This window comes from Antrostomus carolinensis, unplaced genomic scaffold, assembly GCF_000700745.2.
Source record: "Antrostomus carolinensis isolate BGI_N321 unplaced genomic scaffold, ASM70074v2 scaffold12763, whole genome shotgun sequence".
In the NCBI taxonomy this organism is placed as follows: domain Eukaryota; kingdom Metazoa; phylum Chordata; class Aves; order Caprimulgiformes; family Caprimulgidae; genus Antrostomus; species Antrostomus carolinensis.
In genome coordinates this window covers 17,424-31,938 of record NW_010307331.1, presented here as the reverse complement: position 1 = coordinate 31,938, position 14,515 = coordinate 17,424, and the positions used below count along the sequence as shown (strand labels likewise).

Sequence of the window (14,515 nt, the reverse complement as noted above, 5' to 3'; positions counted from 1 at the left end):
GAAAGAGTTGGAAGAGAGTAATTCCAGAAGTAGTAGATAAGTGTCCCAAACAGAGTCTTCTAAATCATGCAATCTGGGCTCCAGCAGGTCTAGATGTCTAGGTACTGTTTGCAGCACAACCACAGTCATTTGCCAAATACTGCCGTCAGGTGACTCTCCAAGGTCAGAACTGCTTGCAAAGTCATGAGTTATTGATGTTTGTTACAGAGGGAGGGCTGCTAGATCCTACCTGGGTAAGCAATGAAAATTTGTCACAAACCTGCAACATGACAAGAGAATTGTTAACCCATAAATATTGCTTGTCCCATTTTTTTTTCTCCTGTATCAACCCATAGAAAAACACTGCAAACCCGTAGCAGGCTGCCTAGAAGTTCACAAAGCCTCTTATGTTTGTTGCAACAACTTCTTTCTTTTCCACTGTAGAGGGGTTTAAAATATGATGTAATAGAATGTCAGAGAAATCTCTCCTGCTGTTTTACTCACTGCAGACAGGAAGCTCTGTAAGATAGAACAAATGGGCTACGATTTTGCCCAAGGGAAATGTGCTGTTCTGAAATATCTAGAAGATGGAGTAAGCAGAGGTTTTTAGCATGTTATTAAAATGAGGCTCATTACAAAATCCAAACTGGAATTCAGAATCCAAATCTGCTCAAGTTTCGAGTGATTCAGACTTACTATTTTCTTTATGCTTCTTTTCAGTATTTCTTCTTTCTTTCTCTTGCGTGAGGTAGAGTTTGACACTATTACTCAGTTTTTGCCAGTTTTCCTAAGTATTTCTTTGCTCGGGAAAAGGTTGCATTCTGTCTTGTCAGTCTTACCTGCTGGATCCAGCATACCTCAAAATCAATGGCAAAACTGCCTATGACTCGACCTGCATAAGATGAGGCTCTTAACTGCTATTGCATGTATTCTTTTTTCCACTCTGATTCTCAGTGCCTTCCTCTGTCTGGTCTTTCTCTTCTCTCCTATTTTTTGCCCTCTGATCTTGCTCTTTTCTATTTTTTCTCTCTTGTTCATAGTTTATACTTGTCCTTTCTTTTCACTTTTCTCCTTCCAGAAATTTCTTCTTAGTTTCTTTCTTACATCCCTTTCATCCATGTGTAAAATCATACAAAGAAATTAAGATAGATTAGAAATGAGTAGTAGCACTAATCCTGCACTCCCCAGTGAAATTCAAGGGATGTGTCTTCAGTGAGTTAGAAAGGTTTAATCCTTCCACCAGGGCGTAGACACAGATGGTTACACTAGTTGGAAGGTGTTATCCTACATAAACTGTTTTACATTCATAGATCTACGTAGTGTTTCTTTGATCCATGCTATCTAAAATTAAAAAAAAAAACAACCAAAAACCAAACCCCAAAAAAGAACCTTTAGTAGGACCACTTTAACATCAATATTATCATCTGGAGTTGCCTCTTGCTCCTTTAAAGAAAGAGCCTGGGATGAATAAATTTCACAGGTAGGCACGTAATTTAGGTGCTTTAAAATATGGTGGACAATCTGTGCCCTTTTCTAAGCAAGGCAGAATTTTGATCACAGGCAAACAAAGATTTGTATCAACTCTCTTGTCATAAGGGTGTTCACATCATCTTCTCCGAATGAAGGAGTTGCCTCTAGAATCTTCCCAAAGGCAAGAGCTATAGATGTTACTGGTAACTATAGTTACATGTAGCTCCTTACTGAAGTGAAATGCAAATAATTTGTTATTTCAGAAAGCAATGGGTTGCCTTAATGAAAGAAAAACCAAAGACAATCTACATATTTTTCTTCCACATATTTTAGCTGAGGCTGCTGAGAATTTCCAGTGAGTTACACTCTGCATATAGAATACAGAATCTACATTAGGTAATGCCTTGCACCTCCACACCCAATGTAATTTCACTAGTGGTATATAAGCAGTTGTTTTTCTGAGTAAGTTTGTTTCTTATAGCAGCAATAATTTCTTGGAAGATTTATATTGCTATGATTCTTGGGTGTTATGAAGAAATCAGTTAGGTTAAAACCTTGCAGAAAACCCAATACTTATATTTTTACAAAAGCTAAATGTTTTACCCAGCCAGGAGACCATAATTACTGTAAATAGGAGAGATTAAAAAGGATAATGATATAAGCTCCACTTCCAGTACATGAAAATAAAATACAATTTCTGTAAAGTATGACTTCTAAATCTGAGAAGCCTGGATGTCCAGACTATAAAATATCCATTCACCAGACTGGTGCATGGATGAGAAGTGGGAAGGCACTGAAACAGTAAATGTGAGTCTGCTTATTTCTCTATCAGTCCCAGTTAACAACATTAATAATGGTTCTTGATTCACAACTATCATGCTCCTTATCACAAGGAGATGTAGTATTTCTACATACAGCTTGAAAACATTTCTCAGTTTTAAGCATTTGTCACAACTGCCCATGGTTTCAGGACTAAAGGAGGATCTTCTGCAGAGGTGTCTTTGGACCTCTTTGAAAGATCCTCTCTCCCTTACTTGACTTTTCCTTCTTTTATTTTTTTCTTTTTTTTTTTTTTTTTTTCAGAATCAGTCTTTAAATCCACTGAAGCAAAAAAGAATATTGCTGCTAATATTATATGTATCATGCCTCAAACTAAGCACAATATTTTGAATATTGTTTGTCAGTGACTGGTTCTGTGTACTTTGTAAATCACAGAATAATACTACATAAGCTTTATTATTTATTTATTAACTAGTCACTTGACTAACAGTACATGCATCCTGCTCTCATCTCTTAAGTGATTTCTTCTGCTCTTTCTCTTAATTGCCCAAAGTTCAACCTTTCAGGTTTTGTTTTGGTGGTATTTACTTTTCAGTTTCAAAAATCACTCATTTTTCTTAAGTATTGTAATGTATTTGTTTTGCATTGTCTCACTGAAATTATACATTTTTCAAGACACTGAATATGTCTTATCTCATTTGTACATATTGACATATAAATGGTAGGAGCACCTAAATTGCTTAAACAAACTAAATAAGCTTAAACATCTATGTCATTACTTCTCCAACTACTGTAGGATTTTAGCTTTCTCATTTCACAGAGTTTGTTAAATTATGCATGTTTCTATTTATAGACAAAATTATTGGAAGACTGACCATGGATCTGCAGGAACAAGGAATTAATTTTTCAGTAATTTATACTGCAGTGAGACCTTCAAGGGTGAGTAATCTTCAGTGCCTAGAGCTGTCAGATTTTTTGGCATCTAACAACTTAATGTTTACAGAGGAATGCTGTAGAATTATTTCCAAGAGCAAACAATCTGTATTATATGAGGTTTTGAACAGAAATGATTACATTAATTTTTATGTACAATAGCTATATCACATAACTATTGAAGTTTTACTGTCCTAGGAGACCATAAATCTACCATTGTCTTTAGAACTTATTATTTTTAAGGATTGTAATTCCAGATTTCTTTTTCCATTTAACAGGAAATGTGGCTGGTCAGTAGAGAGAGTGCTGTTAGTTAACCAAAAGCTACTAATGTATCCATTTTTAAATTAACTGGTTTAATTCCTTTTCATCAATCTTTGGTATTTACAACTGGAAGGTAAAGTTTGCACACTTGCTGATAGTCAGAACATCATTTATAGATCACATCATATTATGTTAGCAGTAAGTAGCAATGCAGAATAGTTATTTATGCAGAGTTATGTGTTTTGCATGAAATACAGGTTGTAATCAAGAAATATTAAGATTTTAATTTCAATGCGATTGTGGAAGACAGTCCATAATCCTTGAGGAAAACAATACAGTTCCCACTAAGAAGAGATGCCTATGGGGGATGGGCTGTATCCTAAAAATCAGCAACTTTGAAAGAAACACACCTATCTGTTCCCGTAGTAACATATCTGGTTCTTCTCAGTGATATCCAATGGTAGGGCAAGAGGCAATGAGTGCAAGCTGGAACACAGGAGGTTCCTCTTAAACTTGAGAAGAAACTTCTTTACAGTGAGGGTGACAGAGCACTGGGACAGGCTGCCCAGGGAGGTTGTGGAGTCTCCTTCTCTGGAGACATTCAAGACCCGCCTGGACACCTTCCTGTGTAATTTCATTTAGGTTCCTGCTCCGGCAGGGGGATTGGACTAGATGATCTTTTGAGGTCCCTTTCAATCCCTAAGATTCTGTGATTCTGTGATCTGAGTTCCTAATATGATGCTTAGTTTAGTTTGAATTTTAATTCAAACTCAAGATAACGTCATTTAGAATACAGAAGATATGAGTTCCTTGGTTTAGGCAACAGGAAAGCCTTTAGTGGGACTGTCTAGATCTAGTTTGAGCACTGCAGACAGGATCTTGATAAACTGGAGGGATTTCAGGAAGGAAAACTATGAAAAGTTCACAACTATTCTTAACACTAGTACAAAACCTAGAAAACCTGTTTTAAATAGGTATGGAGTGAATTCCCTTTAGCTTATTCAAAAGAAAAGTGGGAGACAACTTGACTACACTTCATAAATGTACTTTAGGCCAAAAGTGGATGAGGGCCCCAAAGGTGTTCTGTGTTCGATCAGAAATAATATGGGGTTTTGTAGGAAGGTAGGATCTTGAGCTTCTGGCTATTCCACAAAATGATCAGAATAGTCCCTTCAGACTCTAGCAAAAAGGCTAGTGCTACTGAAGAAAAACGAGAACTTTCTTCAAAAATCCACCCTGTGAAATTAATTTACAGAGACTGGGTTTTGAAGACCAGACTTAGAATACAAAGACAGAACATCATGAGGAGGCAAACGCACATTGATATTCTCTGTGCTGTATGATTTTGTGTTAAAGGAGAGGATATGAATCCAGAACTTTTGATCTGCTTTTTTTGTAATTTTTCTTTAACAAAGATCCAAAATAAAAATAAAAATTATTTAGTTATTGAGGCTTTTTACTGTTTGAAATAAAAGGGACATGGGCCTTCTTAGCTGGAAATTGCATTTAGAACAATTAGGATGAAAAATATTTTTAATTAATGAAAGAACTGGTGTCAAGAGAAGGAATTTTCTAAGCAATTTTAAAAGTTTGTTGAATTTTAAATCTATGCATATTTCAACACGCTTTATGAGTTAAAGTGACTTAGTCTGAGCAACTGGAGCACTTTTAAATAATTAAAGCAATGTATTTTAAGATGTTCTGTATTTTTTTTTTTAAAAAGCAATTTAAACTTTTCTTAATTCTGTAAATTCAATGCCATATAAAACCATTTGAAGCATATTTTTTTCCCCACAATAACTTTAAGATGTTTCAGTGCATTCAAGGTTATCAGCTTCTGAACAGAGCTAGGAAAGGCAAAATGGAAAGTGCCCTTGAGGGTTCATTGGTCCACACATTTGCATGAAGCCTCTTTTTAGTATGTATTGCACATCTTTGGCTGTGATTGAGCTGCAGAAGATGTGAACGGTTTCATAACCTTAAGCTAAAGGACTAACTCCCTCTGCCTAAGCTATAAAGACTATATTCCATGATATAGAAGTTACAGGGTCACTCCCCAGTGATAACCAAGATCACTATATATGAGAAGTAAAAGGCTTTGATCGTAAGGAGAAAGAGTTTGGATTACTTACTACATTTGAAAATCACCAACAATTGTTTTAGTTTGAAAGATTTGCATTTACTAAGTTGGCTTTTTCTTCTTGATGAAGGAAATGAGCTTTAAGCATCGTACTGGGTCTGTCTGGGATGGAGCTGATTTTCCCTGTAGCAGCCGTCAGAGTGCTGTGTTTTGTATTAATGGCTTGAGGGGTGTTGATACCACACCAGTGTTTTGGTTACTGGTGAGCAGTGCTAGCACAGCACCAAGGCTGTCTCTCCAACATTTCCCCAGTAGGCTGGGGGTGGGGAAGGTCTTGAGAGGGGACACAGCCAGGACACCTGACCCAAACGGACCAAAGGGACATTCCATACCATATGACGTATGCTCAGAAATAAAAGCAAGGGAAAAGGAGTGGGAGGGGAGGGCATTCGTTACTTCCGTTTGTCCTCCGGGAACCGCAACGCGTATGCAAACCCTGCTTCCCGGGAAGTGGCCAAACATCGGCTGCTGATGGGAAGTAGAGAATAAATATTCTGTTCTTTTGCTTCTGTGCACGCAGCTTTGCTTTGCTTCTATTAAACTGCCTTTGTCTTGACCCACAAGTTTGTTTTTTTTGTGTTCCATCTTATTTTCTCCCCTCCCCATCTTGCTGAGGCGGGGGGTGATAGAGTGGGCTTTGGTGGGCATCTGGCATCCAGCCAGGGTCAAGCCACCACAAGCATGACACTCAAAAAGCCAAAAAAACAACCAACCAAACAAAAAAAAAAAAAAAAAAAACCAAAAAAAAGAAAAAAGAAAAAAAATAATGGCTTCTTCTGATCAGGTAAATTATTTTTATGCACTGAAGCTCCCAAATACTGAAGCTATGAGATATTTCTCTCCCAATAGCTCTACCTCCTTGCTCTTGGGCAGTTAATGGCTTCATAACATCATCTTGTTACATTCACTCATTCTTCCATTGCCTCAAGCAAAGAAAAATAAATGTGAAAAATGCATACATAGGAAAAGATTCCAGGCTGGTATTGGCTTCACAGAAAGTGAACTAATGAGATAGGAAGCAAAACTCCCCTATGATTGAGTCTCTTTTCTCATTTGATGAAAAAGAACTGTTTAGTTTAGTCAGTGCAGGCACAGATCCCTTTGGGCTTCACAGTTATCAGTTAGTTACCCAAATACACAATGGAGATTTATTCAGGCTGGTTCTTGTTCTCTTCCAGTTTCAGCATATGAAGCTGGAAGACAGAATTAAGACTCTGAAATACAGGCTGTTTGGTGACCTATATGAAATGGTTTCACTAACCAGTTGATGATTCCTGTGGATATCCCATCATGTCATAAAGGAGATTTCTTCTTCAAACAAGGCAACTGCCATGTCTTGTGACTCTTTCTAAAATGTTTTGCCTTCAAGGTCTGGCTGAGTTGGGCTGACACTGAGAGTGATTTGTATCACATAGTTCTGGGCAAGTGAAGCATAGATGTCTACATGTGAAGTCATTAAACAAGGTTCTCTACAATCAAAGAATTTTTAGGGTATGATCCTTCTGACCTGTTTTGTAGGGGACTGCTGCAGGGTGAGATGAACCTCACCATTCATAATCTCCTTTGTCTCTGACAACCATAAAGGCAGTCCTCATGCTTAGGTCAGATCTCGCCATATACATTTAATCAGACAACCCTTACTCAACATTTCTCATCTTCTTTTCCATTAAAAACCAGAAACTTATCCTAAGAACTAAGAAATCTCCTGTCAAGGTCTTTCTTCCCTTTGAAAGTCATTTGACAGTCTTTTTTTTTCTTCTTTTTTTTTCTTCTTTTTTTTTCTTCTTTTTTTTTTCTTCTTTTTTTTTTCTTCTTTTTTTTTCTTCTTTTTTTTTCTTCTTTTTTTTCTTCTTTTTTTTTCCTTCTTTTTTTTTCTTCTTTTTTTTTTTTTTTTTTTTTTTTTTTTTTCCCAGGAGAATCAAACCCCTCTGCAATCCCTGTTTCACTCTTGCATTGGGAGTTCTCATGAATATTTGAATTTTTGTGCTTTTTAGGACTATGATTAAGTCACCCCTCTACTTGTGCTTGCTGCTAGTTAGGTTTTTTGGCTTGTGGTTGTCATGAACAATTTTACCTGTGCTGTTTTAATTGGAGAGGTTAAAAAGGCTGCAGTGATTGAAAGCCAGATATGCTTCAAATCATAAATCTCATAATGTTTCCCATCCTTCAGACCCTCATGGTGTCCATGTCACTTTTTTACAAGTTTGCTTCTGAAACTTCTGCAAGACAGTTTTATAGTTGTTATCTCTTCCCTGTTAGACTGAATGCTGAAGAAGCACATATTGCCAAAAGGAGATTTATGGCTGCTTCCCAGCTGATATTCATTTTGCTGGCTCCACTTTTTACAGATGCATTTTGAAGTGTTGTTTCACCTTCTCTACTGCCTCCACATTTTCAGAGAGCTTCAGCTACCACGGCCTTTTGACTGTTTCATCCTACAAGCTGTCTGCTCTATTTGGCGTTTAAGTGTGTTGAGTCTTTGATCCCACTCACAGACAAGCGATATGACTTATAGGAACTTCATTCAGCCATAAGTAACATGGGCATCTGCAGCACAAGTGGTTACATTTGACTCTTAAAAAGTGTCTCTTGAAGGTATCCTCAGGTGCTATTTATATGCACCCCAGCTGAAAAGAGTGCGAAAAGTTTTTATCTTCTTTGACAAGTGGTTGTAGTTGCATTTTCTTTGTTTCTGCCTTCTACCTAATGCATTCTTAAAATTTTTTAAAATGCATTACATTTTGCAGTGCTGCATCTTCCACTTACATCCGTCTCCTCTCTTTCTTGTTGACTATTCAGTTCACCACTTTGAGGAGGCTAAACTCTGCAACAGCCACCCCGCTGACTTCACAGCTTCTGATTAATGGAGTGCTTTTAACCATTTAATATGCGCAAACATTATATAATGGGAGCTTTCCCATGAACAAAACGTTAGAAAAATGCTTATAATGCCATTTGCAGGAGTTGGGGTTGTAGGGTTAATATCCTCATGCATCCTTGAATATAGAAATTGCCTTATTCATTTACTCTTGTATTTTTTGCATTTGAAGGAGCAATTATAGTTTGACATAGTATAACAAAGCATCCGTTCTTCCAACCTAAAAGAAGAAACTGCAAGAATTTCTCATCCTTTAGTCCTCTCCTCTCGCCACTTAAAGAATTCCATTATAATAAAAAATAAACTTTAACTTGTAGATGAAGTATATGCACTTAATTATTTCCTAGCTAACTGAGGAGTTGTTTTACTTAATAGACATAGAGTCTTTTTAAATAATTACAAAACAACTGCTTAAGGCTGGTTGAAGCTAGTTAGTTGCCACTCTAGAGGAAAAAATAATGAACAAACATTTAGCCAAATTAGTTTGAGAATTGAATGCTAAGTATATGAGAAATGCTTGTTAGCAATTTCGTATGATTCATTCCATGTGTTAGTGTGGCAATCCAGGGAAATAACTGAAAACTAGTGTTTTACCTTTAACCCTAGACTTTGCACTGGGGCATTAAGATTCAGTTACTTTAAACATTTTTTTGCAACTTCAGCTTTCATTCTATATTTAAGTTTTAATATATATATGCTTATTGACTTTACTGGGAAATGAAGGGCAGCATGGAGCTAAACTATTATTCTTATCTGATCAGAACCATTTTTTTTTATTTTCAGTGGCTAACTAACTTTTTAAGGCATAGATTAAGTCTATACAGGTGTTCCATTTACAGCAATTTAGAAAGTTTTATTTATTTTGCATTTAAAACTAAGGAACAGGGAAAATGGAGTGGGGGAGGGATGGTGGAGAGGGACACAGATGAAGGTGAATTGTGCCTTAGGAAAAAACAGAAATTAGTAAAATGCATGTATAAAAATGAATACTCTTAAAAATGCAGTCATACAGAGCCAGAGGTCATAACTATAATAATTCGGAATAAAATTAAGGTATAAGGATAAAATAGGATAGAATAAATGAAATGTGTAACTGTAAAATAGCATACTGATATGGCATGTTGGTAGGCATGCTAAAAACTTTCTGGAAGGAAAATGCCAAGGTAAAAATTTTAATAATATTGGAGTGACAGAATAGATTTGTAAAGGACTGCTGTTGTATCTTAAAGGAAGTTTTGATTCAAGAAGACAGAAGATAAGTATTCTGGAAATTCTAGAGTCCTATTCTAGGAGCACAGTCTTTGAAGACTGAGGCTGAATATAACATCCAAGTGATATGACTTTAACCTAAAGATTGAAATGATCCATGTATCTGTGAATTGCCTGGTGAGCTCCACTAATTATGTTGACTGACACTCTAGATGGAATGCAAATTGTTTAAACACAACATATTAAAAGCTCAAACTACATGTGAAAAAACATTTTTGAAAGACTGCTTCTTTCCCCTCACCCTCCTTCCCAGATGGAAGGATCCCAAACTGTGTAATAATTAAACAATAGAGTTAAAGAGGTGAGGCTATTAAAAGTAATAAAACCATGCTTCAAAAAGCAAAGTTCTGTATGCATATAGAAAATTAAAAGGAATATAAATTCTTGCAATTTTAGTGCAAAATCATATGGCTGATTTACAGAAATTCAGAGGAATAACGTGCAAAAGACATAAAAACTATTAATAAAAACACTTAGTCTTTCAGAGAGCATTGGGTCTAATAAAAAAGAACTCAGAAAAATGAGTGACAACACAAAGCCAAATGAGTCTGAGTGTTGATCATCTCTGTGGTGCAACACAGAGAAGTTCTCATTTCAAAGACTTTTTCAGTAATCATTGAGCCTCAAAAACTTTTGCTGTTACTGAGGTGGTAGTAGAAGAGATTTCAGAATAAATTGATTGAATGAATAGTATCATGTCCCAAGGTCAGATAATTTTCACCTAGTTTTAACTAAAATAAGATACGAAATTGCCTAACTATCAGTTGTCATGATTTGTAATGTAAAACTTATAATTATTATAATATATATGTAAATATAAAAATTATAAATTAATTTGGCCTTAATCCCAGAGGAGCAGGAAGTGGCAAGTGTGACATGGGGTTTGAAAAGAGGCTCCATACCTCTGGAGAAATATGAACAGAAAACCTACCTTTTGTACTGACAAAACTGGTTGAAACTAAAGTAGTAAATATGTGGATATATGAAGAAAATATAATATGGATTTGGTGTTCTCTGAAAGGCATAAAATATGTAGGTAAAAGTGATCCTGTTCCTACAGTAAAAAAGGTAAAAAAGTAGAATTATTTTGGGGCAGAAATAAAAAATATAAAGTTAGGAAACAAAGGATTAAAATAAAGGATTGATGTTTACAGCGGGGAGTAATTACCAGTGGGATTCTGTGGGGATTCATGTTGATGCCTCTGCTGTTTAACAGAATCATTGTTAGCATGCAAAAGGGGCTGAAATCCGAAGGTGACAAAGTTTGCTGATGTGTTGACAAGATGGAGAAACTGTATTACTGTGTGATAAAATGACAGATGAAATCCAGTGTGAAAGAACGTCACATACATAAGAAAAAACTGAAATATGCATATTACACTGTGCTGAGCGGCTGCTGTTTCTCAGAAGAGGGATCACAGTGCAAATGCGTGCAGATGTCCTGGAACATCCCAGCAATGGGATGACTAGTGAGCAGAGTGTTACCAATCAGTTGGAAAGGAAAGAGAGCAAAGCGGCAAGCGTCAGTTAGTCCCCTAAGTCCTTGGTGAGTGCAAATCTGCCAGTGGAATAGTGTGTGTGATTCTGGCCACCCCATTTCCAAAGGGAGACAGTAAAGCTATAAGACAAAAATATTTTAGCTAGGGAAAGTGACAATTCAAGAAGGAAATAATAAATAAAACCACCAATAACATGGATGGGCTAAACAAGAAACAATTACTGACTGTCTCTGACCAGTATTCATGATTATCACCAATGACAAACGGTAACACAGGAATTCAGGAGCACCCAATTCCTTTAAAGAAACAAAAGAAACTATTTTTGGGTGACAAAAGTACATAGATTTTAGTGATTTGGTGAACTAATAGAAACCTAAGGTAAGAAGGAAGAATGAAAGGAAGATCCTATTACATGTTCATTTGATACAACCTTCATCTCTGGAGGTTTCTAACGCAAAGATTGCAGAAGGCATACTGGGACCAAGTATTGTCTGTATTTACTCTTTTCTTATTTTCAGCTTCCAGATACTATCAGTAGCACTGGCAGTGAGCTAGGTGGACCTTTGGTCTCCAATAGTTGATCTGGTCTTGTGTGTTGGCAGTGGAAGGTTGGAGGTTGGAGTATTGACATAGCAATTCTCTGGGACAGGAATGTGAAAGGTAATATGTAACTTATTTAACTAAAGGCCCTGAGCCAATAGAGGCAGCCAAGAGACTAAGCAAAGCTCCACTAAAGGAAGCTCACAGACTTTCCTCCTCATGCTTGCCTATTAGGTTGTTGTAGAATTGCCACTTTTGAAAATGAAAATAATTGCCACAGGAAGAAAAAAAAAAAAAAAAAAAAAAGCCTGCTGCTTGTAAATCATTGTTCTGCTGGCAATCAGGAAATCCATAACAAAAACTGACTGTCAGCTGGAAATCAAGTAGGTGGCACCCCAAGCTTGGTGCAGTTTTCCCTTACTTTCAGTGCAGTGAAACCACGTTGGATTCTCAAGATCGTTGTGATTAAGGATCTGCAAGTTGCCTCTGGGAACTCTGAATCCTTCGCCTGTCCGTTGCTACTGGTGAGCACAGAAACTTGTGTCTTCAGCACATTCTCCAGACACCAAAGCCCACAGGCATGATCTTTTTCAGAAGCAGTCATGCATTCCCATTTTGGGGAAGCAAAGGGTTAGAAACAGGAAATGATCCCCTCCATCCAGAGGATGGCAGTGTATGTTTCTCCTCCCAACATGTTCCTGCAGCTGAAGAGCCAGGAGCTTGGTGCTGTGTGGCCAGGTAGCTCTGGCGTGGGGTCAGAGCAGCCTTGCCCTAGACATCTACCTGCAGTACTTCTCTTCCTTCCTTTTATAGGAAATTAAATGAATAAAATTGGTAAAAGAACCAGCTGCTGCAACCACAGGGTTGCCCTGTGCACTGGCAAAAGCATTTCTATTCTGCACCATTTGATTTCTATCATATTGTCTCCAATGTCTATGCTAAAGGAATAGCTGTTAGGGAAACAAAGACACACGTTACCAACGCATGACATACAGATTTGCCAATAATCAGTAAAATGCAGATCCCTGACCCTGGGAAGTGTGTGATCTGGTGGCAGAATAACAAACCCTTAAGTTTTAGAGCACCCAATCTGTGACACAGTTAAGACTAGTTAGAAGAATCTTGGATTTTTTCATTTTAGTTTCAACTGGCATATCATATTCTATCTTTCTTTTAACTTTAGAAAAAATTTTGCTGCATGTAGTGCCACAGAATGTTTTGATTTTAGAAATTCAGTGTTTTATGGTAGGAAGATATTTTGTTGTGCAGTTCTAGATCTGCTATATTTATGCATGTAGTGGCTGTGGTTTTTTCTACTTGCTCACTCATCCAGCCTGCAAACCCCTGAAGTATTAGATTCTGTTAGAAGATATCAGCTAATGCTTTTCTGCCATTTGAAACAGAAAAGAGAGGCTATCATTATTCATACATAGCCATTGTGCATATGCAGCCATTAAACTTGTAAGTACAGCATACACGCCTGTAAGATGAGGGTAGAGGATGATAATGGGTTTTGTGTAATTTTCAAGCATATTTTTGCCTTTAACAGAGAAATATATCCTTTCATTAGTGATGGATAGTTCTATTGAAATGTTATCTCTAAAAGTTACTCTTATTAAATCCTACAGGCTTTTCCATAAAAATCCATGAACATGGAATTGCATGCAAGCCTCTGTTCACAAAGGTTGCACATTAGAACTTTAGCTGACAAAGCTAAGATCTAGGCCAGCGTGCTAAGAAAAAGTTGACAGACTTACGGCAATGTTTGTGTATTGAAATACAGATCTTATTTCTTTCTCAAGACCATATTACCCCATCCCTTGTAGCTGACAACTTTAAATTGAATCAAATTTCTGTCACCTAATGTACGGTATCTTTCTTTTTAGAAAGTTGTCTGATTAGAAAATTGACTGATTACAGAAACTTGTGGTGCTAATATCTTTTGAGGAAATAGCCCTGCACAATCAGATCCCTGTGCAGTCACCTGTGTGAGCACCAGCCAAACCACAGCAGACCCAGAAGCAATGGTGGGAGGTCTCTGGGACTTACCAGTGGACTCCTGGACTGTTAGCTGGGGATGCTGTAAGAGAAGAGGCAAATTTGCCCAGCATGAAGTTGAAAAGTCTTTGTGATTCTGTGATTCTGGAAACCATACTAGTATCATAGCACTGTACTGATCCATGCAGACTTAGCAGCTCTCTCCAACCTCACATGGGAATCTCTCTTATTGAGCTGTTATATGACATATGTCCTTATTGTCACTGATAGACAAAATAAGGCAAAAACCTCACCCTTTTCCTGCCAAAATGCCACACACCTGTTATTTAATCTCTTTATGGCAGCATTGCTGTAAGAACCATACATAAGGTGGTGCCTAACATAAAATTTGATATTACATGGCATGTTTTGCTCTTGTTCTGTCCTTTTAATTTTTCTGCTCTTTGTTCATGTTCTGTCCTTTTAATTTTTCTGAAATGTCAATATTTACAATTTTATTTAAACTTTGCAGCTGTTCTTCTGTGTTGGGATTTCTGTTTTAGCCCAAAACAGAAATGATTGAGTGACTTCACAGACAGATATTTAATGAATCATATAAAGTATCAGTCTACATTTTAGTGCACTATGGTATGAAAGTTAAACTTCAAATATTCTAAGAGCTAGATATCTCTGCTTCTAGGGCTTTCAGCCAAATCACTTGCAAAATCCTGGAACAGAAGAAGGGTTTCTTGCCTTACATTGAGCAGAACTATTGCGAGGTGAATG

The 14,515-nt window shown here is 36.9% G+C and overlaps 1 protein-coding gene across 1 annotated transcript in view; it reads left to right on the top strand.

Moving 5' to 3' along the window:
• Positions 1–14,515, top strand: part of LOC104522963 (V-type proton ATPase subunit S1) — a gene marked incomplete at both ends in the record, with an annotated part of 37,094 nt that overhangs the window by 10,310 nt on the left and 12,269 nt on the right. The window contains one exon of the mRNA XM_010165390.2: positions 3,083–3,168. Within this exon, the coding sequence (XP_010163692.2) occupies positions 3,083–3,168 (86 nt within the window). The remainder of the gene's footprint in view (positions 1–3,082; positions 3,169–14,515) is intronic.